Below are 27,866 nucleotides of genomic sequence, written 5' to 3'. Positions count from 1 at the left end.
TTCTGGCCTGAGTGATATTTATACACTATTGTGTATAAGCCAAGGTTCTCCCCTGAGAGTGAATGCCTCCCCCTTTTGTGCAAGACATGAGCATTCACACAGACTCTTAGTCTACCACAGCTGGAGACAGTCATGACCCACAGCCCTTACCTTCCATCCTGTCCAGTTCTCTATATCCTGTGCAGGAGGTTTCCTACCAGCTTGTCCTACCAGCCCCTAAACAGGCCCCAAAACTGCAGAGGGTACACCTCTATCTCCGTTCTGAATACCTATAAACATAATATGAAAACCTTACAAATTACAAAACCTGGGTTAACACCCAATTTATACACAGCTTTAAAATATTTATTTTTTTGGTGTTCTGTTTTTTGTTTTCATACTAAGTATTAGTAAGAATGACTCTGCTGGGTGATCCAAGACAGCAACCCCATCATTGTAGGTAAAACAGTTAGAAAAAAATGAGTACAGAAAGATATTTAAATGACAATATTTCAACCCTATTTGCAAGAGTGTCTCCCAACTGGATTGCTGGGAAAAAATCAGATGTCTGTTTTTGGAGAGAAGGGAGATTTTCCTAAAAAGCACCATCAGAAAGAGATAGTTATAGAGAAGAAGAAAAGTCCAATTCCTGAGCAAGCCCAATTCTAACTCTGGACTTCTTTGCTTTTGAAGGTACAGGTGGGGCTAGAGGTAGAGAGAAGTTGAGAAGAACAACCTCTGAGTGAGACTTCTCACTGTGATTGCATCTCACTCTCCAAGTCTAACCGAGCATCGCCAGGGGTCCAAAGCTCCGCAGTCTCTTTCTACCTTCTCTCTTTACATCCTGTGTTGCATCTGTGGTGAGTCTCTGTGTCACATTGTGACTCAGCCTCAAAAGAATTACAGATTTCAGATTCTTGTTTTTGATCTTCCCACCCCACCTAAGAAAGTAATGAGGCTTTGATCGGGCCTCAGAGGTGAGGTGCTGTGAATGTCACAAGCTACAGAAGTCGCTGTACCAGCACCGTGAATGTCACAAGCCACAGCAGTCCCTGGAACAGAACACTCGAGCTTCTTTGTCCTGTTCCTTGATAATGGAAGCTGAATTGCTGAACTTTTCTCTGAGACTTCATTTCCTGTCTAGAAAGAAACTTGCTCCTTCCTGTGTTTGAGATAGTCATCTTCAACATCACATGAATAACAACATTCATAGAAAGAAACCATAAAAATGTGGAGAATAAGAAAGCCCTGTGGCCCCCCAGGGCAGATGATGCAGCTGTATCTTTTGTGATATTTATGATCACTGTAAGAGAAGCCACACTATTGCTCCAATGTCCAAATTATGTGAGCAGCATTGACCCTATGCTCAGTCCTAGAAGGTACAGTTCTGACTCAGCTACTGAAACCCAGCTTCAGATAAAATTTTAATCAGAAGGAAAATGATGTTTCCCACTTGAAAATGGAAAGTACAGTAAATGAGGCAACTTCACTATCTCTGACCTGAAATGTGGGCAGAAATCCACTAGAGTGATCAGGACACAGGCTTTTCGGTGAAGCAAAGCTGTGTCCGATCTCCACTGCAGCACTTATGAGCCAGACAACCATGTGGGTAATTCCTCTGAGCCTCATTTCTTTTCCTGATAAGATTGAGGATGGTGATACTGTCTCAGTCATGTTGTGATGGGTAAGTGAACAATATGGAAAGCTTCTCAAGGGTGCTTGGCACGTGACGGCCACTCAACATTTACTGCCATCTGCTACACATTCCAAAGTAAGTAAGTGAGGCGCTCGGTTAATGTGATTCACACAGATAAATTAGTTTACATCTACCCTGCAGTTGTTAGAGATATTTCAGGCTTTTTGTCTTGAAGTTTTCTAGGACGTCACTAAAAAATCTAATCATTCAGCATGGGGTGGGGACTCAGCCCATGATTTATCTTTGGGTCTGCATAAATCATGGCTTCAGCTCCAGATGAGCCTGGAACATCTAGATTCAATGAGTAACCAAATGTCCTGTATTTCTTGGGATAATTCTCATTTCAAATAACCTTTTCTCTGATCCTTTTAAGTACCTGTGTACTCATCATCAAACATACATTCATCTAACAGTAAGCTCCTTCCATGAACCAGACAGATGCCAGGCTTGGTGGTTCTGACCTAGTGCCACCCTCATAAGCATTCTTTTGACTATGGACGCGTGGCAGGTGATTCCAAATCCCAGGTAGTAGTCCTGCAGCTGCACAGGTTTCATGGAGAAAACCTGCAATTCATCTCTCTAAATTCCAACTTGCAAATGAGTCTGCAGAGAGCTGACATCATTGCATAAACTAATTGAGGTTGAAAGCCCATCAGTCTTGAGTTAGCAGCCATGTAACTGGTTGAGAATACTCTAATCTTTAGTCATTAAAAATAGTCTAAATTCTACTGCTATTTTAACCCAAGATTTATGCATCTGGCTGTAATTTTGCTACCCATAACCACTAGGGGGCATTTAGTCCCCAACTATATTCTGCAACAGATTTGAGAACGGTGTGGGGACACCAGTTATATGGGGCAGGAGTCGTAGATAGAGTTTTTGTTAGGCTCGGGGGGCACCGCAATAGACTGTTACTGAAAATAAGATAAACAGGGTGAACTCAATCATTATTATAAAATGATAGTGAGTTGTTGTTCACTCCTCAACTCTTTCATAACCCATAAAACTATGAAAAGAGATCAACCCATTCTTAGTATGTTTCTATTATGCACCTGACACTGAGTTAGACATCTCCATCCTCATCATCTTACCTACCCATCGCATCTATCCTGAAATGGGGTTTATTTTTATTTTCATTTTGTGTATAAAAATGGAAGTGAGAGAGATCATGGTAATATTTCACACATGTAGACCGTACAAGACTCTGAACATGATCTGTCTCTATCACACCACCCAGGGTGTGAGGCCCCCACTCCTTAATTCCCATTCTCATTACTTCTCAAATTCTTGTGATGTGGTGTGTGTGTGTGTGTGTGTGTGTGTGTGTGTGTGTGTGTGAACCTGAAGCTACATGTTCCCACATTTGATGATTCTTGTATACATAAAATTTACACATGCTAAATGTTTTTATTCTTCTATGTAGCATCAACACCTTAGTTTGTGTCTGGCACATAGAATACATATAATGGATGCTGTACTGATTAATAAACAAATAAGTAAATATGGCTTTTAAAAAGAGTCTTCAAAGAAATAGTAGGGGACTTCCTCCATCTGGAAGTTTCCTAAGCTAATAGAATAAGGAGAGATCTGCTTTGAGTAGAAAACTTAAGGGAGAGGTAGGGAGCCTCTTTTCACAGGATTTGCCCAGGCTGTCCCAGAGACAAGGCTGATCCCAAGGAGACGAGACCTTAACCAGTTCTCAGAGCTCCTCAGACCTGCCAAAGCACAGTTACCTCAGCTGTGAAGAGGAAGGTCCAGTCCAAGCCAGCACTGACCTTCCAGCCCTCCTGAGGGCCAACTTCCAATCACAGACACATCAAGATAATTTTCAGTACTTGTCACTTGCAGTCCTGAGAGCAGGGCAGATAGGCCTTCATGCTCTCTCACACACGGCCAGTCTCCCTGGGCAGACTCTTGGGGAAGTTCACTGAATGCTGCAGATGTCCTGGAGGGGATTGTGGCCTGTGCCTTCTCTCACTTAACAGGCCATGGACAGCTGGCTAAATAACACGTGGGCAGGACCAAGGATGGTGCTGGTGAGAACAGATCTCAGGAAGAAAAACGACTCTGATTTTCCACTTCCCTGGCCTCCCCATCGCCCCATCGCCGCCTTCTCCTGCTCTCGCCCCACCCACTATAGACATGTGGGTTTCTGACCTGATAAAGAAACATCACAAGCCATCTAACTTTTTCCTTTCCTCTTCATCTGAGGCTAAGAGGTCAACAGAGATCAGAGCAGTACAGGACAAGCATGAAGTGAATCCCTTCTCCCCACCGCCAGGCTGAAGACAACGGCTGGACCTGATGCAGCAGTCTGTACTTTGTAAACAAGGAATTGTTTAAGGCGCCCAAATGCTTCTCCCTGCGAAATCCATTTCCTGAAAGAAATAGGAAAACACCCTTGAAAACCTCTCATTTGTGTTCTCAGCGGGGCTTTAAAGGATATTATAGTAAGAAAGGGGACATGCTTTTAGAAAATATTCTCTTAACATGAAATACCATTACTGCAAGGAATCAAGAGTGAATAGGTAACTTGATTGGTAAGAAACAAGAATACTCAAAAAATTCTCATAAAATTCACAGTAAACAAAGGAAAGCTAAATAAAATGAGGACAGAGAGAGAAGAGAAAGGCAGAAAGCTCCCATGAGACCCATATGATGCAAGTTTCAGGAGAAAAGGTCAGATAAGAAGCAGAACATGAACAAAATAACAGAAGACAATTTACTTGACTTTAAAAATTGGATCTTTTAATATAAAAAAGTCAAAAAGAATCACGAGAAGGCCTAACCTAAATCATCATCTAAATTTTGTGGGTATTCGAAGAAAACAGATCCATAAAGGATCTAGATAGAAAATTAGTTACTACAAAGCAAACAAATATCTGTATCCTGTATCACACATTAGACGGCCTGCTCTATATTTCCACATTTACATTCATAATGCATGTCCATAGAGTTGAAAGAGAAAAATGTTGCAATTCAAAAGCACCCAATGCTATGAAGGTACAGCAGATTTTTCTCTGTGCCCTGTGAAGATTCAGAGTCTATGCTATACTTCCTTTTAAAAAGTTAAAATGACTTACTGCTCAAGTTAGAAATTAATTCAAAACAAAAAAATTGAGCATAGAAGGCATAACATAATTAATAACTAAGTAATTCTCAGTGATAATTTATAAAACTTTAATGCAAATGTTAAAAATGATTCTTAGAAAGATATATTAAAATTTAATAATATTCTAAATTTTAAAATCACAAATTATTTCAATAGAATCTTGGATGCTGGAAGGAAATAAAAGATAATTTACAGTTTTGCTGGCTTCAAAATACATATATCTAGCCAGGTATGGTGGTGCATGCTTGTAATTCCAGTATTTGGGAGGCTGAGACAAGAGGATTGCAGGATCACAGCCAGCCTCAGCAACATGTGAGGCTCTCTGCAACTTAGTGAGACCCTGTTTCAAAATAAATAATAAAATAGGGCTGAGGGTGTAGCTTGGAGGTAGAATGACCCTGGGTTTAATTCCTAGTAATACACACACACACACACACACACACACACACACACACACACACACAAGCAAAAACCACATATATCAAAGTAAGATACTTTTATATAAGCTAACATTTGCCAGGTGGAAAACATAATGGCTTAAATAAAATGTTCCATTCATAATAGAAGTGTTTAACTATACCTAAAATTTAAAACAAAATGTGAAGAATGGAAATATACCCAGAACCAATAAAGAAAGGATTATGTCATTACCTAGCCAAGCTGAAGATGTATTTCTCTCATGTCTGAGAATTTCCATTCAATGAAAAATTAAAGGAGAAAAGTGTGTTGGTCTAGGTATGGTTTGAACGTGTTCCCCAAAGCTTCATGTGCTGGGAACCTGGCTTCCATATGGTTATGATGAGGTGGGGAAACCTTTAAGAGGTAGTGCTTACTGGAAGGTAATTAAGTCATGATAAGTTAGCCTTTGGAACAGATTGATACTGGTCTTTTGAATTGGTGTAGGCCCTGAGAGGGGGTTGTTATAAAAAGAAGCCTGCCCCCTGAGTCCCTTTTGCCACATGATCTCTTGTCTTGCACATGCTCCAACCATGGCGCCATCTGCTAAGTTGTGATGTAGCCCAAAGGCCCTCACTGGAGCTGAGGAGATATAGACATTGTTTCCGGATCTCCAGAACTGAGCTAAATAAACTTCTTTATACCTATCTTAATTTCTGCTAATGTATATACAAGATCATTAAAATCGATTGATTTCAATCTTTCAAACTTAGGAATTTTTACTGAAGAATTATGAATATATAATGGATGTTTCCCACAGTATTCTTTATTATTTAAGAAATATCCAAAGAATCAATGTCCAAAAAGAGAAGATCAGATAACTTATAGTACATCCAAATTCTGGAAAGTAGCGAGCTACTGAAGTGATCACGTAAGAATCCAAATGGCAAAGTCAAATGCATTGCCATTCGGACCTCTTTTTATCCTGGGTTAGCTTTTAGTTTCAGTTGCCTCATGTATAAACATGAAGATAGCAAACCCCACTTCCTTAGCTGGTAGGAAGATTAATAAAGGGATAGATGTCAAATGCTAGGAAACTCTTGGTTGGATATGTTGTGATATAAGGAAAAAGCAAGTTCCAAAACAAAACCTTGAAAAAGACCCCAATTTGTAGGTTGAGGAGCACGAGGCAAGATGTCTGAGTGTTTAAAGATTCACTTTGAAATGAGATGGGTGGTTTTTAGTTTCTCCTTTTTATTTTTCTAGACCTTGTTATAATTTTGTAATAGCCATATTCTGATGCAATTAATTATTATGAGAAAGACCCCAAGGTGCTCTCACCAGCTCCTTCAAATCTAAACAGTATAGCAAGCCTGTCACCTCCAACTCCCAGCCACTGACTCATTGATGGGTTTCGCCCCATTACTCAGCCCCTTTGAGCTGTTGCTTCTAGTAGACCATCTGCATAGTCCTAAACTCTTGATTTCATTCTCAACATGGTCCCGTCAGCCCCCTACTGCTCTTACAAATTCAATTAAATAAACGCCAAGTTAATATCTGTTATCTGCTCCAGCCTGAATCCCCAGAATCTCAGAAAGAGTCTGCTCTTAGTCTTCCTTGGTCAAGATGAGAAATCCCAACATTCTTTCCAGTTTTGCATTTCCTTTTCTTCAGGGATCATAGCAGATTGGTGCAGCGGCAATTTCCTTATTATAAGCTAAAAAGATAGGGTCTTACCTCCCACATAATTTTATGCGTGGTTAACTACTGCTCACCTGTACCTCAGGTAGCCCTTTGCCCTGTATCAATAAACATGCTGTAACCTCGTGCAACTACAAGGCAGGGCATGGTAGAATCAGTTTCTCCTTCCTCATGGGTGAAGAACAACAGTGGACAGCAGTGGAAGAGATCGGTAGAGTGTGCTTCAACTCTTCCTGGAGCTCTGAGCAGTGACAAAGACATGTATGTTGGCCCCACCAAGTACATGGGGCTATTCTGAGACTCCAGGAGATGTAATAGAGGGGGGTAATGGTGACCCACTAAAGCCATGAGCCTCCTCCTTCTTACTCTAAGATTGAAATACCTATGTTCAAATACTCAATGGTCATAGTTCTTGAAAAATCTTCAGGGTTCCTATATGATATAATGAATTCTAAATACTCAAAATCTTTCAAGGTTGAAAGAGAGTAATTCATTTTTAGGAATTGATGTAGACTGGGTATAGTATTTGGAGCCCACACACAGGTGCACCAGGAAAAGGGAAACTATATAATTTGCCATCTAAACCAAGATAGTTCGGGAGAGTAAAGGGACAGCTTAAATAATTAGTTTGGGATAAGAGACAAAAATAGGACAGTGCTAGGAAAATCAGGTTACACAGTGAGGAACACGTTCCAAAGGCCTCCAGCATGCACAGCTCCTCATAGTCATGCTATGGAATACCAAAAACATAGCCTCCAAGAGCCTGGGGACTTGCCTGGGAAATCTAGAATGTTATGAAGATAGGGCACTGCTGAAGATCTTAGCCCAGGGTAGCTGGCCCAACACCGGTGTCACAGCACCAGCCAGGTCCATTGACCACTCAGCTTGTTGCAGAGACTGAGCAAGAGTAGTCAGTGGCCCTCTGTCAGGCTTTCTCTGCTATAGAACCTGCTTACTGGGCAACTCCAGCTTCTCCTGAATCATGGATACCCGCATGGCATTATCTAGACTCTTGATAGCACACTATCTTAGGACTAAGTCAGGGACGTGGACACACCCTATCTTGTAACAGTAACATCTATTGATATTATGGTATCAGTGAGACCCTTTGCTAATGGGAACTTCTGAACCACCTGGTTTCTTACATTATTCTCTAGAGTTTTTAAAAAACCTGGTCTTCCAAGTTTAAGCCACTTATTTTTGTCCCACCACTGACACCCTTCCTACTGGACAGGAAGTGTCAGCGTGATTCATCAAAGGCTCCTCTGCTGTATTTGCTTCTCACAGCACAGTCATCCACCTATCTCAAAAGAGGATTCTCTTACAAAACGCATCTCCTCATTGCAGTAAGGTTAGCCTCTTTTAAAATAATCAGTTGTCATTGTTTCTCAATGCCACCCAGATGAAAATTGCTGGATAAATGAGTCATCCAAAAATATGCAACCCCTCTGAAGACCACAGGTCCCAAGGACAGGTATGTACTTGCCACTGAGCAGAAGCTGTTCTCCAAATGGGAAAGACATAGGCATGCTGGATGTTAGGTGCCTGCTACTTGTTCCCTCCGAAGTAAAATGGATCTCCAACTCTGTGATCCTCCCACCCCGGTTCTATATTGCCACCCTTAAGCACCATCACAAATGCCTTCCTCTCTAATGTTGACAATTTTGCAGTTTCAAGGCTCTGACTACCCTTTAGAACCTCAAGAACCCATATCCAATTCAGAATGAAGGACTGCAATGTTAGTTTGATAAATTCAGGGACTCAGAAAGACACTAGCTTTATCTTGGACTTCTGGAAAGAATAGGAGTTGGTAGTATCACTGCAATAACCTTCCCCTGTTTCTGGAACCTGGCAGGGAAGGTTTAAGTTTCTACCTGGCAACCCAAGGGAATCTCTATTCTGATGTGCTCAAAAAACGTTGGTGACTAAGAGAATCCACTCATGTATCAGCTGCCTCCATTCCCTAAGACTATAAGCTTCTCTACTTTTTCAAAATATTTTGCATTACTAGGTTTAATACATTTCTTTTGACTAACATATCTTATCCCATTATATTATTTTATCCCATTATATTATCACTGTTATTATGTCATCCCTCCAATTTCCTAAAATCTGAAGTTGTACACTTTGTAGACGTTAGTAAATTTAAACAACCAATACACAAAATAATTCTATATGTTTATTCTCTGTGTGGTTTACACAGTATTTTATATATATATATATATATATATATATATATATATATATATATATACTGTTATCACATATTTGCCTTTGGGGAATGAGTAATTGATCAAAATGAATAAAGAAGTGGTTATTCTGTCATTGTATAACTTAAAATTAATTTAATATAATAAACAGGAAAAACTACTACTGCTATATGTTAGGTATTCATAAAGTATACTATCTAGGGTTCTTCAGAGAAACAGAACTAATAGCTATGTGTCAAATAGATTTTATAACATTATATATCTCATAGCATTATATAGATAGTACAGGTTGAATTATATCTGTATATAGAAACCATAATATATATTATTTTATAATATATAGGTATATATATTATATATAGGTATATATAGAACAAATATTATTTTATAATATATAGGTATATATCATATATGTATATAGTTATATAGATATAGCATATATGTAGTAGATAGTATATATATACATATATATATGGATAATAATATCTGTATATATACATATACATACATAAACACACAGGACCAAGAGCCTTAGGTAGATTGGATAGATGATAGATAGATAGATAGATAGATAGATAGATAGATAGATAAAGATAGATAATAGATAGATAAAGATAGATAATAGATAGATGATAGATAATAGATAGATGATAGAAAGTCCTTGACTTAGCGAAAGCAGAACTCATGATGTTTTACTTTACAATGGTTCGAAACAAGTGACCACTCGGTAGAAGTGGTACCCTGAATTTTGCTCCTATTTGGGCTAACAGTATGCAGTGTGATGCTCTCTGGTGATGCAGAGTAGAGACATGAAGTCTCAGTCCCTGGTCAGCCACGTAGTCTTGGGAACAAGCACCTGATATTATGTAGTGCACTGTGTTGCCATGACATTTTATAAATTATACAAGATTTTCATCACTTTAGTATAAATATTCTTAGCATGCTTAAGGTCAGCAAGGCTAAGTTATTATGATCAGTAAAAAAAAATATAAAATTCACTTTGGACTTAAAATATTTTTTATTTAGAATGGGTTCATTAGGATGTAACCACTAAGCCAGTCCAGTGGATGAAGCCAATCTACATTATAGGTTGTAATCTGCTTCACTTAAAAGTCAACTAATAATAGATGTTAATCATAGCTACAAAATACCTTTGCCACAACATCTTAGACTAGTGTTTGACCAAATAACTGAGCACCATAAATTAGCCAGGTGACATAAAATTTAATCATCACAGGGAATTTCTTTGGGCTCCTCTCCTTAACTTTACACAGGAGAAACACCTTGGTTCTGGTCTCAGACTTGTGTGTTCTTATAAAGATCCTTCCCAGACCTTTGGGCTGATGTTTCTGTTGGGCCATCAGCTTTTGATTTCTGGATTCCTCTAGAGCCCCTTGCTCCCTACCATGAGCCAGCCCTCTACTCTGAGAACCGCCTATTCTGGAACCCCGGCCTCTACTTATTCTGTGCTGTAGATATCAAATAGATAAAAAGTTGCATTTGAAGCAATTATGGAAAACTTTTTATGATGAACTTGACATTTCAAATGAATGGCATTCCTGCTTTTTAATTTTTTTTTACTAATTATACATTATTCAGCAGAACTTTAACATTATCATCTTATGAAATTCTGCCAAAAGGAAAAGAGAAAAAAGAACCCATAATCATACTACCCTAAAATAACCACTCTTAACATTTTAGTATTCTTCAGACTTTTCCCTATGTGTATAATTTTGCAGAGATGTAATCATACCCAATATACAATTTTATCATGTTTTCCCTCTTACCGTTATACTGTAAGTATGTTTAATGTTGCTACATAGTCTTCAAGGCTGTCACTGTTAATAGTTACACAGTAGTTTACTGTATTGAAGTGCTTGATTTACTTAACTATCCTATTATCTTTAAGCAATTTCCAATTTCTTTCTGCAGTAAGTATGCACCATCATCTTTGTGATTATGGTGTTCTTTTACAAACCTTGCACTCTCACATAAAGTTAAAATTACTTGGTCAGAGAATAAAACTTCTTGTTTGCTTTTGGTCTCTTCACATATTTCTAAAAGGTTTTCTTGAAGGGATCTAAATGAGGATTGTTTTGTCAGTGTTCTCCTGAGAATTCGGTTTCCAAAGGTGGGCATGAGGGACTAGCAGGAACATATCCCAGCACCAATACCTGGGCCGTGTATCCTGGAAAGCACTCTAGTCCTTCTAGACAGCTGTTTGATGTTGCTGTGTTTCTTACAGACCGAGCAGTTGATAACCCTGTGGGTCCTCTTTGTTTTCACCATTGTTGGAAACTCTGTCGTGCTGCTCTCCACATGGAGGAGAAAGAGGAAGTCCAGAATGACCTTCTTTGTGACTCAGCTAGCCATCACAGGTAACTGTGTAGGTGGGAGAGGAGGAAGCTGCATGCAACATCCCCAGGGCCCCTGATTTCAAGGATTCATCCCATGAAAACGTAATACTAACAGTCCAAAGGCACAGGCAAATTTGGGAGCCATTTCTAATGGGATATAAAACCCATCTACAATATTTCCTCTGGCAAATTTTACATATTTAAATGTGCATCAGATCCCATTACAAAAATAACTTCTTACATTACAGACTTGGAATATCATTCTCGGTGTCACGAACGGGATCTGTAGGATTTCGTTCTCCCTCTACACCACAGCCTCCATAGTTCACTCAGGAGGTATTACCGTATCATTCCTTATTAGTAGTTTAAGGAGTACATCATAGAAAATGAACCAGAAGGATTTCTATTCAATATTAAATAGCCTTCATACTTTAAACATTATATCCAATGAGCATTGAGAGGTCATATAAGGAAATCAGCTAATACATAGGATCTGCCTGCTTACGCATGAGCTTGAGAATGGCTGATTCAGTCGGAGTGTGAGCATAGCACATGTGGAAGGGGAGAGGTAGAATATTATCAAGGAAGAACGTGATCTGTGGTTAAAAGACCCCCACATGGATGTGTGGAGGCCAAATTAGTAGAACTTTTGTGTTCAAGAAGGAAAATAAAAAACAGCTGAGGACCACAGACCAGTGAAGAGCACAGGAAAACGGGATTCACAGAGCACCCGGCCCAAGCTTTGGGAACAAGATGGCTGTCATATTAATTTTGTGGTTGTTGTTATGTTTGTATGGTACCGGGTATTAAACCCAGGAACATTCTGCCTCTGAGCTATACCCCATACCTTTTTATTTTGAAAGCATCTCTCTAGGTTGCTGCAAGTCTTGATACGTTACTGAGGTTGTCCTCAGACCTGATATTCCTGTCTCAGCCTCCAATGCACTGGTATTACAGGCATGCACCATCAGGTCCGGCACTCATATTAATTTTATTTGAACCAGGCTATAGAGAAGATGCAAATATTTTTAAATGCAAATATTTTAAAATATCTTAATAATAACAAGGAACAATGTTAGAAAACTGCCTATAGGGACCATTTAGTATATTTCCACCTGTGCTCTCATCCCCTTGTAGTAATTTCAGCCAAGTCTTTGGAAATTTAATCTTAAGCCAAAATATGGGTGGGGGCAGAACCTTAGATATACATGATTGATTACCTGAAGCCTCCCTTGCTTTCTCTAAAATATGTAGCAAGCCTATCCATATGAGTTGGGTATTTGACCTGTGAAAAACAAATTAACCATTGAAAAATATAGGGAAAGTAAGCTTAAAAATATAGGGAAAGTAGCTTAAGTCAAGAAGATGAAGTGCATGATGAGGGAAATCGCATCCACTATTTTTACAAATTAGAGTCCCATTTTTCACTCTTAGGAAAATTACATGGTAATTATCATCATCTGGCAAAATGCTAAGATGCAAAATCTCTGCTTGAGGGTTCCAAAGCTTACTTTCACTGTATTTCTCTGATTACAGAGTTGTAACCCACATTCTGCAGGACTATGTAACCTCTAAAAGAGTTAGAACTTTGAGGTAACAATGATATCAACTTGGAATTTAAAGTTTTCACCACAAATAAAGGAGTAATTAAAATTTTACCATTAATATCAAAGAGAGAAGATGAATATTTTATTCTAACTCATAGTGTGCCTAATTTGGATTTGTTTTCTCATAAATGTTCTAAAACTGTTCATTTATTGATCCTTTCCAGAAAAACTCAAAGGGAAAGTTCAGAGTCATTTCAAGTAAGAAATAATTCTCAAAGAGGACACCATTGCCAAAGGTCTAAGATTAATGATCCAGGGGTCTAAGATTAATTTCTCACCTAAGATATTAAAATGTCCTCCATACACATCTCTCTGATCTCAGATCCTGTGGGAAGAAAGTGAGAATACATATATGAGCCTGGCATATGTATGTAAATGTTGCTCAGATATCGTCCGAGGCACCCTGTTTTTTGAGGATTTATGGACTTGACTTGAGTCCCCTATTCTAGGTCAATGTTGTTCCCAAGATTTCTCCAGGCTTTCTGGACCAGGTAGATGTTCGAATCACTTTTGATTCTCGCTCCTTACCTCCACTGAGCTCCTACTTTCTCATCAGCATCTCATCTTCCCTAGCTCATCTTTTGTTCTTTTAATTTACTCTCCCCAAGGAGGCGCTCATTTTTTCTTAAAAAAAAAAAATTACTCACAGAAACATTAATATGTTTAAAAAGACATTACCAAATATTTCAGTCAACGTAAGGATACTATATTATTAAAAATCTTAATTTTGGATATTTTATGGTCTCAAAATTCAGTGGCCACTAGAAAATTTTCAATGCAATATTGCTTCAGCCTTGTTTGCTATCTTTAATTTTTCTATTTCTGTTTGCATAATTTTTCCTTGTTTTGTCTCTATCAAACAATGATATTTGGGTCCCGATATCTTATAAAAAAAATAAACACCAGGGCTTTTTAAACAAAAGAACTTGTTTTTTTTTTTTTTAAAGTAACCTTATATGCCAGGCATGGTGACGCACACTTGTAATCCCTGCACTTGGGAGGCTGAGACAGGAGGTTCCCACAGGTTCAAAGCCAACCTCAGCTACTTAGTGAGGCTCTCAGCAACTTAGTGAGACCCTGTGTCCAAATAAAATATAAAAAATAGGTCTGGGAGTATATCCCAGAGACAGAAAGCCCCTCAGTTCCACCCCCAGTACCACCAAAAAACTAAATAAAGAAGTAAATAATTAAGTAAATGAATAAATAAAAAGTAACCTTGGTACCAGTTATGATAATAAGCAGGCAAGCAAACACACACATTCATATTTATATTTATGTGTTTGGGCTGAAAATAAACGAGTCTGAATTATATAAAACTCTAAGATACAAAGTGATATAGCTTAATAATATATTACATAATCTGCTATAAATTTTTTGAACAGGTTTATTTAATTCTAATACTTTTACCTAGAGTAATTAGAAAATCTGGACAAAATTTAAATGTTGTTAGAAGTTATCACATAACTGCCAAGATAAGTAAGTCTCCAGGGGACAAGATACTAGAGCAGGGAACCCCAAAGGGTAGACGCCACTATTATTATTTCCTTTGAGGCATTAGCTAATTTAAAAGCAGAAGTAGGAAAGCAGAGAAACCAAGTAGAGCTTTTATCAGTATTATTACTTTAGGGGAAAAATGTTCTACTAAGGCATAGCAATGTTGGTAAAGATCCCAGCATTTCTTTTCGTTATTGTTTTGTTTTTTATTGATTAATTTATGATTGAACTACTAAGGAGCTCCAAACTGTAATTAAAAGTGAACTAAATATAGATCAGTCCTCCTGAAGATTGAAATACAGCTCCAATCCTGATCGGATTCAGATCATCTACCTCTGCATGTACCTAAACTGTCTGTCAGGACAGAAGTCAACCTTCTTTAGAGGTTGATAGCATTATCAGCACCTTCAAATTAACTATAACTTTTTTTTTTTTTTTGCAGTACTGGGGATTGAACCCAGAGGAATTCTACCTCTCAGCTACACCCACAGCCCTATTTTTTATTCTTTATTTGGAAACAGGGTCTCACTAAATTGCAGAGGGCCTCACTAAGTAGCTGAGGCTGGCCACAAACCTCTTGTCTCAGCCTCCCAAGTACTGGGATTATAAGCATGCACCACCATACCCGGCTTAACTATAATTTTCTATGCATGATGCTCAACGTTTCATAAAAATAACGAGGAATGTAAAAAGGCAAAATTAACTAAAATCAAGGAGAAAATTGACAAGGATAAGGGTTGCACAAGATCCAGCTATGAGTTATCATAGAATTTATAACTGTGGCTAATCTGATGAATAGACTAAAAGGTAGAATGAACTATTCTGTCATAGAGGAAAATAAAGTAGGAAATTTAGAAACAAAACATTTAACATAACTGGTTAAGACTATAATAGGGTTTAGAAGAAAATTAAACATAACTTAAAAAGCAAGTATTGAACTGGAGAAAACATCAGAAAAATAATCAACTAGAAGCATAGAAAAACAAAGAATGGAACTTATATATAGAAAATAAAATGCATATGAGCACAGTAAAAACACTCTCAGGAAGAGATAAAACAGTGGTACAAAGGTCAACAATTTTCTCAAACTCCTGAAGGATATCAAACCATGGATTTATTAAACACCATAAAGGTCCACAGGATCAAAAAACAATCAAACTAATGTAAAGAGCATCAAAACACATGAAAATAATCAGTTAAGTAAAACCCCCATAATGTTGAATCTGAGTCAGACATATTAATTGCATTATCTCATGGTGTGGTCTATGTTTAAAGGTGTTCTTATATTTTAAGGATGCATACTGAAATGTTTATAGGTAAACTGGTAATATATCTTGGATTACTTCAAAATAATTTGAGGAGAGTGATGGATAAGGATATAAATTTCCAACACTGAAAATAATCAATTATCAACACCAATATCAATGACATGTATGGGGAAGGAGAGGGTGGAGGTAGGATCCAGAGAGCAATGCACCAAGTCTTGGATTCACGTGTATTCTTATCACTCTATCCCTCAGTACAGAGGATAATTACAATGTACCAATAAAAGTGTGTAAAATAAAGAAAACTATCAGAGGCTGGTGGTGAGTGTATTAGGTTCTTTTCTGTATATTAGGTTCTTAATACTATTCTCTCTATTCTCACACATGTTTGAATTTTTCAAAACACAATTTAAAACAGAAAAAATACACATGAAAATGATGAGTAAAATAAAGAGATCTGAGAAGTTAAAGATTTTAAAGTCCTTAGATTTTCTCAATGTAACAAAAGTATTAACTTGTATTAGATTTTAATGTCAAGAAGATATGTTAAAGTCCCCAGAATAATCTTTCCAAATAATAAAAAATAGTTTTGTGGCCCAAAGAGATGAAAAATGGAATATTTCAAATGTGCAAAAATATTTAGGTTTTATATGGAGCATATATACTTCATATAATTAACCTAAAGGAAATTAAGAAAGAACAGAAAAATAAAGTTGTTAGGAAAGGCAAGAGAAATAGGCTACAACATTTAACATTAACTATATCAGTACTTGCATTAATATTGGACCAAATACTTCAATTTACCTTATTTAGAAAATACCTGAGATCATTAATTTAAAGGGGGAAACATTTATTTGGCTTATGGTTTCAAAGGTTTTAGACCATGATTTCTGGGCCCTGCGCCTTTGGGCCTATAGCAAAGCAGTACATTGGCAGGAACACAAAGCAGAGGAAAATACTGACCTCATAGCAGCCAGGAGGCAAAGAGAGAAAGAGGAAGGGGCCAGGGCCCCGTTATCCCTAGAAAGGGCACTCCCCCAGTTACCTCGCTTTTTTCCACTAAACCCCCACTTCCAAAAGTACTACAACCACACCCAATAGCACCAGACGCTGGGGACCAACCCTTCAACACATATGCCTTTTGGGGACATTCAGATCCAAACTAGATGATATAGTAAAATGAAACTATAATATTAATAGTAATAGTAATAATGTCACAGGGTCAGAAGCTCCACAGAGAGTTCCCATTAGGGCAACATATAATGGGACCCTTTTCAAGCCCAGAACTATGGAGCAGGGCCAGCCTGAAGCAACTGCCGGCATGAGACTCCCACCTGTGATGGCTGCTATCCTGTTCTCCAGCCCATGGGAACAGGGCAGCCTGAGACTTTGGGGGCCTAAGTTCTCAGTATTTCCAGGAGGAAGCACATGGAGTGAAAGATATTTCTGGAATCTTAGGATTAATTGGTGCCTGCCTTGTTGGGTTTGGGATTACTTGGAGCTTGTTAGTCTTTTCTTCTGCCCATTTCTTCCTTTTGAAATAGGAATGTCTATCCTGTGTCATCCTCACCATGTATTTTTGAAGCCCACAGTTTGTTTTGATTTCACAGCTCACAGCTAGAGGGGAATTACACCTTGAGTCTCACCCATATCTGATTTAGATGAGACTCTGAATTATGGATTTTGAGTCGATGCTGAAACCAGTTAAGATTTCTGGGGTTACTGAGATGAAACAAATGTACTTTGCATGAGGGAAGGAATCAATTTAAGGGGCTGAAGAAAATGCCATCATTTGAATATTTCCACAAAAGTTTTTATATTGGAAACTTATTTCCCAATAAAAGAATATGTGGAGAGCTAGAGCCTTTTAGAGATGAGTAGGTCATGAGAGCAGAGCCCTGAACACATAGATTAATGCTATTATTGTGTGGCTTTCATATAAAAGAAATTGGACTCCCCTTCCTCTGTCTCATCCACGTGACATTTTCCACCATGTTATAATGCAACAAGAAAAGCCTTGGCAGACATCACCACCTCTATCTTAGACTTCTCAGGCATTAGGACTCTCAGAAAACAAATTCTTAGGGCAACACCTAGTGGGGCCCTTTATAAATTTTCCAGTCTCAGCTATTCAGTAGTATGGCACAGAATAAGAAAAAAAAAGAAAAAATAGCTAATAGCTGTGTACGTACGTTAAACCCAAAATAAAAATAATGTAGCTATAATCACACATTTAAAGTCATATATTAATGATTATTCTTGGGATATCTTGTAGCCTTAGCTTTGTGTTGGCCTTTATTTGGGGGGAACACAAATAAAGACAATAAAACTTCTAATGCCAATAATGTTCTATTTATTGACCTTGCTTGTACTGGATGGGTGTATTCCCTTTAAAGTAATTCATCAAATTATGTACTTATAGTTTTGTACACTTTTCTCTAAGTAGTTTTTATTAAAAACCATATCACATCAATATCTGAGCAGGGGCTGCAATAGTAAAGGCCTTGAGGAATTAAGCAGATAATGTAAATGGGAGAAAAAATCATGGGAAAGAGACAAAAAAATGGAAACCAAGGTAACTAAAGAATGAACACACTTCCTGAGGCACTTAAACTCAACTCTTGTCTAAGACTGTGCTCATCAAATATCACACATGCAGGCTGTATTTAGCCTAAGGATCATTTGTTTACAAGAGCAGTGATATCTAAAATGTTTAAATAAATATTTGAAAAGCTTGTGCCATTATAAAATTCTGGCCAACTGCTAAAGTGTGAATTTCACCTTCAACCTGAGAAGTGGACTATTAAGCTTTTTAAATAGGTTTGGGTGAAGTAAGGGGAGGAGATGGGAGCTTAATATCTCAAGTGATTTAGACTATTCACATGCTTGAAAATTTTAACATCCTTTCTCTTCATTGAAGTTTTTTATAATTATTTTTAGAAATAGGAAACATTGTATTCCTCAGTGAGAATGAAAATATAAAGGGAAATTTCCCAGTAGTATCAGGTCCAACTTATATGATCAGAAGTTTTCATAATTATCAGATAGCCATCCAGGGTCAAAGAAAAGTCAAGACCAGCATACACTCATATCTGCTTATCACTGGAATTCTTCTCTTAGAAGGACATGTATTAGACTTCTCTATATAAAGAAAAAACAATGACATATAAAAAACGGCAAGGCACTGGCTTTTTAAGGATAATATTAAAGCCGAGACACCTGGATTAAGTCTAGCATTCCAAATTGTTCTGTTGAGAGAAATCAAGATGATGGATTAAAGGCACCCAGAACTTCCCCGTTTCTCCTGGAGATAGAAATAAAACAACTGAAGAGCAGCTGTGTGTTATAGTGGGTAACTCTAGGAGAATGATGGTGCTCAAGAGTGGAAAGACGGAGACTTAGAGAAATAGAGACTTCCCTACAGAGGGCAGGGTAGAGATGAAAGGAGAGTCCCAGTGAGCACCACGAGAGCAGGAATCAACTCCTTACAGAAATACAGCCTACACACACAGTGGATTAGGAACTTCATAAAAAACTCTACTTCCCAGTGTATCCTCATGGGGCTGCCACAGGGAGCCATCTTGAGAAGGTCTTCTCTGAGCTTACTCTTCTGGGAGTCAACGGCCTCTGCATTTTCCTGTTTTCATATGCCCAAGGGAATATTATCACGCTGGTCCAATGGACAGCAGCCTTGAGAATCCAAAGCCAGCCACAAGAATCTAGCAGTCTGGTCTGGTTTTCAAAGAAGCTAAGATCAGAGTCAGAGGCAGTGGACTGCATGGCACAGCACCACCCTCCCCCCAGCAAAAGCAGTTGCAAGTCCAGATTCTCTCCCTGCGCTCAGAATGTGCGGTGCAACAGGGGTAAGAGGCCCCGACATGTAGCAACATTGGTGTCTGCCCTGTGGTAGGAGTGCACAACCCAGATAACTCTGGAATAAATTTTTAACCTGGGGAACTCTGAGTTCCTTCCTAGCTTGTTTTAGCATGCAGGACATCTGAGATGTGTTCCAACTGACTTTAGCCACAAAACACTCTCCCTGGCCACCTGGTGACCACAGCAAAGAAGAATGGAAAAGATGAACGACCCCAGGCTTTGCTCTTTCCAAGGGGCACATAGGCTAAAAGGGCAAAGGAAGAAGCTCAGATTGGCATCAGTCGTATGCCTCTACTCTTGCCTGCACTTACAAGCACCTCAGCAGAGAACAAATTTTCATTTTTTATTAATATTTTTGTTAATGCTGATAAGGACACAACAACAACAACAAAAATATAGGCCATTAACTTTTATAAAAATAGATAGATGCAAGATCTTTAATGAAAGCTGGGTGTGGTGATGCACGTTTGTAATCCCAGCATTTGGGAGGCTGAGATAGGGGGATTGAGGTTCAAGGCCAGCCTCAGCTACTACTCAGTGATGCCCTTTGCAACTCAATGAGACTCTGTTTAGTAAAAATAAACAATAAAATAGGGCTGGGGGTGTAGCTCAGAGGTAAAAAGAACCTGGGTTCCATCCCTAGTAACACATGCGCGCGTGCACACACACACACACACACACACACACACACACACACACACAAACTTTAATGAAATGTTTGCAAATTGAATCCAACAAAAGAAGACATTCAAATTGCCAATAAATGAATGAAATAATGTTCAACATCATTAGCAATCAGAGAGATGAAAAACAAAACTACCCTGAGATTTCGTCGAACTCCAACTAGAATGGCAATCATTCAAAACACAAACAACAACAAATGCTGGCAAGGATGTGGAGAAGTGGGAACTCTAATACATTGTTGGTGGAACTGAAAATTAGCACAAACACTTTGGAAAACAGTATGGAGGATCCTCAGAAGAATGGGAATAAGCCTACCATATGATCCAGCAATACCACTTCTGGGTATCTACCCAATGGAAACCAAACTACCAAACTAATGCGTGTATTTCTTTGTCAATTCACAATTGCCAAGCTATAAAGCCTCCCAAGATGTTCATCAACAGATGAATGGATTATAAAACTATAGGATATACACATCATGGAAATTTACTCAGCCATTAAGAACAAAATTATGTCATGTACAGGGAAATGGATGGAACTGGAGAACATTATGCTAAGTGAGATTAATCAGTCACAAAAAGTAAAATATCAGATGTTCTCTCTATAACAGGGAAGCTAGAGAGAAAATTGGTCATAGGAGGAACTCCAGATGAAGAATGAGAAACCATTGATGAGCAAATAAGCCAACCTAACTGAGAGGGGGGGTGAGGAAGGAAATTCCCTAATGTACATGATGTACATTCACAAACATTTTAAACTCAATTACTAAACCAAACAAGATAAGGAGGGAGGGGGAGGGAAAGGAGGAGGGAATGCCTAGACCCTTGTCGTTTTAGTTCAATGGCCCATTTTTGATTGGGTTATTGTTTTCTTAGCTGTGAATTTCTTGAGTAAAGAGTTAAGCCACGGAATAGAAAAAAAATCTTTGCCAGCTATTCATCTGATGAAGGATTAATATCCAGACTATGTAAAAAGCTCAAAGACTTAAAGAGCAAATCAATCAAAAATAGGCAAATTGTCTGAACAGATATTCCTCAGAAGAAAAAGTACAAATGTCCAATAAATATGTGCCACTAGGGAAATTCAAATCAAAAGGACATTGAGGTTATATCTAGCCCTAATCAGAATGGCTTTTATTATCATCAACAACAATACCAGTAACAAATTCTGGTGAGGATGTAGAGTAAAAGGAACTTTTATAAGCTCTCAATCGAAATGTAAATTAGTACAGCCAGTGTATAAATTAGAATGAAGATTCCTCAAAAAGCTAAAAGCAGAACTACCCTATTATCCAGCTATACTGAAGAAAGTAACGTCAGTACACCAAGGGGACACCTATATCCCCGTGTTTATTTTAGCAGTATTTGTAACAGACAAGACATATAATCAGCCTAGGTGTTCTTTAACAGATGAATGGGTAACAAAAATATGGTCTATATACACAATGGAATATTACTTGGTCATAAAGGAAGAATAAAATCATGTCATTTGCAGCAGTGTTAACATGTTAAAGAAAATAAGCTAAAGACAAGAAAACCAGTATTGCATGTTATTTCTCCCATATGAAAAATTAAAAACAAACATATAAACAAAAGCAATGATCTGGAAGTAGATGGGGCACGATAGGAAGGAAGGCAGGGAGACTGGTGGGAATGGAGAAGAAAGGAGGCAAGAGAGGGTAGAAAGAAAGACATGATCAAAGCATGCTGTATACATATATGAAAGTGTCATAGAAAACCCATCAATCTGTTCTATTAATATGTGTTAAAATTAAAATTTAAAAACTTAAAAAAACAAATGTTGCTATTGCTAGTTTATCCATGCAGAATTAGTGGGCTAACATAAATAGAGCTGTCATTTTATAGGTGATTTTCTCTTAGCATCAAGGGGGGCAGTATTTTATTCTAAGGAGTTTTCATAATAAAATGCCATAGACTAGGTGGCTTAAACAGCAGAAATTAATTTCTCCCAGTCCTGGAGGCTGGCCATTCATCCTTTGGGTCAGGCTCTGGTGAGCGCTTTCCTCCTGGCCTGCAGGGGCTCCTTCTAGTGTCCTCACATAGCCTTTCTTGAGTACAAGTATACACAGAGAGCAACAGTGAGCTCTCCAGTACCTCTCCTTATATGGGCAGGGTCCTACTCTTAGGACCTCATTTAACCTGTAATTACATTCATAAAGGTTCTATCTTCAAATGCAGTCACATTGGGGGATGGAGCTTCAACATATGAATTTGGGTTCAGAGGACACAAATAATCAGTCCATAAAAAGTGGGGAAATTTGCGTATACCAGGGGAGTACAAGTGATTCAGATTAGGGTGAAACACAGTTTAGGAGACGACGTTTCTAGAGGAAATGTTGTCATAGCAAGAGCTGAGAGGTGGTGGTAAGTAGGAACTGTATGTTGCTAAGTTCAGGCTTTACCTTAAGCACACCTGCCTCTTCTGCTGGCTTTATCCAGGCCACTATCAACTTCTGTGTTGCAACAAAATCCACCCAAGGTGTAGGATGTGAGAAACTTGAATTAATCCATGGCCAGGTTTTGCTAGCAACATAAGAACATGGGAAGGTGAGATGGGGACACAAGTGTTGGACCACAGAGACCATGGCTAAAAAGAATGAAATAGAGGCAGCGGAAGGTCAAGAAATGAGAAGTCTCCACACAGTTATAGGTGGGCACAGTGAGATCAGCTGGACAACGGAGCCAAGAGGAAGTAAGGATGTGTTTAGGAAGCAAAATATTCCCAGATGAAGACTGCAGAGATGGCATAATCCAGAGTGGCCATTGCACTGGGTAGCTAAACAGAGTAGCAGGGAAAGTCACCAGCAAACAAGACCTCGGTAATGAAAGCTAAACTTTATGAGGTATCAAGTGCTCGCAGTGGATTAGGCTCTGTGCCAAATGCTATGTGTAGATTATTTCATTTAATCCTAACAATAGTCCCACGACCTGGCCCTGCCATGATCCTCTTCCTTTTTCCTTTTTTTTCCTTTCTTTTATTTTGCGGCATTCTACCTCTGAGTACACCCCAACCCTATTTCATTATTGAAACAGGATCTCACTGGAGACCCTGTCAAGGCTGGCCATGAACCTGCGGTCCTTCTGTCCAGCCTCCCAAACACTGGAATTACAAGCATTTGCCACCATGCCTGGCTCATCCTCTTTTTATTGCCAAGGAAATTTAAGTTCAAAGAAACCTCACCCTGGTCTGGCAGTGAGGGGTGGATCAGAGTCAAACTCACAGGGTCTTTCTTCCATCCCTGCGCTTCCCACTGCTGCAGGCTGCCCCTCTCTAAAGGGCCGGTGTATGGGATAGGTGATCCATAGGCACGCTGAATCACTGCGGGTTAACAGAAACCTGGCTAGATGTTGCAAAGTCAAGAGCCTGGTGCCAACACATGAAATAAATGAGTGGGAGCAACCAAGCTAGAACATCAGAATAACTAGGACCAGGAGGCTAGAAGAGCTAAATATAGTATAAACTTCAAAGAACATTTGAAAGTGCTATGATTTAACTAAAAATATCTGTTGCTGAGCAGTTGGCTGGATCTCCAGCCTGCACAGTGAGTGCCAGGATTACTTAATAGGGGGCAAATCTATGTAGGGCAGGACACTAGGAAGTTGCCTGCCTCACCCTAAAGTCTCCCAAACTTGTTCTCCTGTTCTGAAGACCGTGTCACTGGAGAATCACTTCTCTGAAAACACACACATCTCAGGCTCGCATTATTCCTCATGATCTCCCTGTGTGAAAGAATTGTTGGCAGCTTAGGAAGGAAAGGTCATGGGGAGAATGAGTTGCAGAGTGGGAAATTCCACTAACTTATCAAATGTGTTGCCACCAGGTTCCCATTTGCTTCGTCTGACCAGGTTTCCACTATCCCATGTGCCCTCAGATCACCTGTTTTCCTGCAGAGGTGCGTCCTCTAATGGTTAAACACTCAGGATTGGAAAAAAGGCTGCCTGGGGTTTGAGTCCGGCCCACCTCCCACCATATGCCCTTGGGGAAAGAGATGGCAAAGTGGCCAAAGTCACTGAAGACAAGCGTCACCCATTTGGAAATTTCCTACTTCAAATCATTTTGGAGAGGCATAGGGGTTTACAGAAAGACAAAACTTAAAAGTTTCCTAATTTGGGAACAGTTCATGTCTGGTAACAATTTTAGTTTTCTATTTTAATGAGCAATTTAATTGTAGATACTGTCTTTTCAAAGTATTTATTCTTTTGGAAATGACTGAACTGAACCACTCTAAACTACACAGAAATTTCCACCAATTACTTTTTTCTAGGAATATTTTTGCTTTGCTGGGGTTTTGGGTTATTCATGCTTGGCTTTGGATTGTGAACGTTCTATTTCCTATCTTTGTGGCTCTGGAGTTTTTACATCCAAAAGATGGCAATACCTCTTATGAGTTTTTAAATCCAAAAAGTGGGGATAATTATATATATTAATATCACCTAGTAGAGTGAAAGGCACACTATTCAATAAAAGCTAGCCGTGAATGCTACTGTTATAGTGTTTCATTCACCATAAACATGATTAACCCGACAAAGAGTAAGAGTTCTTCGAAAGATCTGGATTATGCTGCGACCCTCCTCACGTTTTCGTTTTTTCATTCAGGGGATGAACTTTGCTCAGGTGTGCCTTCGGCTCCCAAGAGCTGTTTTGAGTGATGATCACCTCTCTCATATTTCATCCAAGGATTTGAGGACAGGCCACTTCAGAATACCTAGCTTTGCTGTATTGATTATTTTGTGTTGAAGGCACTTGAAAATCAGGAAATGCAGGATAGGCTTTCTTTGAACTCCTCTTATCTGCCTAAAGACAGATCCTCCAAAAAGAATTAAATTGGCATAAATCCTCTCTCTGGGAGTTTCATTAACTGGAGGAGATTGACTCTTATCATGGGAGGAAACTAGAAGTTGCCACACCGGTCACAAGACATCATACCTCCCTTCAATCCCTCTATGGACCCACTGAACTTTCCTAAAATCCTAAAATCATTCACTATCTGCTAAGCGGACTGTATCATCCTTCCCCTTTCTCTATTAAGACATTGTATATTTTCTCAAGTCTCACTGCTTTTTTGGGTACATGTGCCTAATTATTGAAAATTAGTAAATTCATGTACCCTCTTGTTAACCTATTTCATACACCCAGCTATTGAACTTAGAATGGGAATTCTTCCTTTCCTTGTATTCCTAATTTATCAGATTCACTGACAGCACTGGCAAACTATCTGGAAAACTAATTTTAGAAGCATTATACCTGGCTCTTCTGAGGGAGAAAACAAAATGTTAACAGGCATTCTTGGGTAAGGCAATACTAATGTTTTCCATTAAATAACATTTCCATCATAACCCAAGTCTTGAAAACAGCTTCCTCCTTATAGACTGGTAGCTTTGAGTGATTCTTTGAAGAAATTTTTATTTCCGTTTTTTCCTTTATTCACTTAGGTGATGAATCAGGTAGAGTTAGATTCAGCTGCACATATATAAAATATAGATAATGATGGCTTAAATCCATAAGGATTTGTGTTTTTATCTTATATTAAGCAGCCCAGAGCTAGGTAATCCAAGGCTCATATTGTGTTTTCTTATCACTGAAGACCCAGGCTCCTTTATATTTCTACTCTGTTAAAGGACAATGTTTGCTCTCAAGGTCAGCTTGTGGCATAGATGGCTCTTCCTTCAAGATGGCTGCTGTAATTCCTGCCATCATGCCCAAATTCTAGTCAGCAGGAAGGAAGAGGGAAGGAAAGACTAAGATGTTCATGCCACATATATGTTCTTCTCTTAATTGTCATTTCTACAACTCCATGTAGTTATCTTCCTTATTGCTCCAAACCTAATATCTGACAAGAACAATTCAGAGAAGAAAAAGTTTATTTGGGCTCATGGTTTTAGGGGATTACTTATAGTTGGTTGACTCCAAGGCAGAAACATCATGGTAGCAGCTGAGTGTGATGAAAGCAAGCTCCTCAACTCATGGCAGGCAGGTGCAGAGAGAGGGAGGGAGGGAAGAAGGGGCCAGGAACAAATATAGTGACCTACCTCCTTCAATCTTGCCTTGCTACATTGCCTAACACATGGGGCTTGGGGGAACATGCTAAATTCAAGTCATAACACCCACCCATTAATTTTCTTGAATCCCATATATCCCATATACCATCTGTAACTGGAGAAAAAACGTGTGTGTGTGAGTGTGTGTGTGTGTGTGTGTGTGTGTTTTAAAAACTGGGACTGTTAACCAAGAGAAAATCAAGTTTTTTTTTTTTTCCTAAGGAAAAAGAAGGGAGAAGAAAAGTTAAGTAGCTGTCTCTGCCATCGCTTGTATTCTGTACTTTTACTTCCATTGAAAACTAAAAAATTTAGACAAAAAAATGTCTGTTTATTTTCCCATTCTTCTGCTTTAAAAATGCTTCCACAGGAGTACCATTCTGTGGCAGAAACAAATCATCTTCCTCTGCTCTTAAATCACAATCAACACAGAGGTTTCTGTGATCTCAAAATGTTGGGGATTTTCTCTCCACTAGCAAGAAGGGAGTCATTTTGCAGCAGACACCAGCTGGGTATCTTCTAACCCAATTCAGTTCCAACACTATCTACCTGGAGACAAAGTCATTTCCCTCAAATGGATAGCTCAGCCCCTAAGACTGTCTCCATCCCTTCAGATGCCATTTACAAACCTCATTTTGTTGTATCTATGCTACTGACCAATGGACTATAAACTGGACTAACCACAACCCCCTTTGGGGTTGATTAATTTTCTAAAGCAGTTCACAGAACCCAGGAAGACACTTTTTCATTGGTATAATATAAGCGATATTTTAAAGGATACAAATAAACAGCTGGATGAAAATACTTACAAAAGTATGGGAGAAGGAAATCTCTTCGGCATCCCCAACTGCCCCAAGACTCTTAGAACCTGCCCTTTAGAGGGTTTGTGGAGGATTTGTTATGTAGGCATGAGGGATTAAATATTTGGCCATTGGTAATCAACTTATACTTCAGCTCCTTTTCCTTCCCCTTAGGTTGGTCATGGAGCTTAAAGTTCTATCCCTTTAATCTTGCCTAGGTCTTTCTGGTGATTGATCCCCATCTTGAAGCTACCAAGGGACTGCCATCCATCAGTTAACTCATAGCAGACAGAAAGACATTGTCACTTGAGAGTGAAAGAGTTTTAGAAGTTGCATACCAGCACACAGGACAAGAACCAAACATATGTTGCATTATTGCAACCATGCTCTCCTCTTCTGAGCTCTCATCTTGGAAGGAAGCACTTTGCTCATTTTCTATATGCTGTACTGCTCCATTGGATGATCTTTGCACTTTGTAGAAAAATTCCTATATTGCTAGCAGTATATGTATTTCCCCACTTCCCCCCATTTTAGGATATCAGCAATTCTTAAATGGACATTCTCATAATGAACATCATTTAGTAATTGTTTATAGAAGTGGGATCAGAGACATTTAGTTGTATTTTAAATTGA

At 38.7% G+C, this 27,866-nt stretch overlaps 1 protein-coding gene across 2 annotated transcripts in view; it reads left to right on the top strand.

The window, feature by feature from the left end:
- Positions 1-27,866, top strand: part of NPSR1 (neuropeptide S receptor 1) — a gene marked incomplete at both ends in the record, with an annotated part of 190,744 nt that overhangs the window by 25,587 nt on the left and 137,291 nt on the right. For both annotated transcript variants that reach the window (XM_080701661.1, XM_080701660.1), the window contains one exon: positions 11,340-11,472. In XM_080701661.1, coding sequence (XP_080557787.1) covers positions 11,340-11,472 — 133 coding nt within the window. The remainder of the gene's footprint in view (positions 1-11,339; positions 11,473-27,866) is intronic.

The sequence above is a fragment of the Muscardinus avellanarius genome (assembly GCF_963383645.1).
Source record: "Muscardinus avellanarius genome assembly, chromosome: 9".
In the NCBI taxonomy this organism is placed as follows: Eukaryota; Metazoa; Chordata; class Mammalia; order Rodentia; family Gliridae; genus Muscardinus; species Muscardinus avellanarius.
Note: the sequence above shows the minus strand (reverse complement) of the source record. Positions and strands in the feature narration are given on the sequence as shown.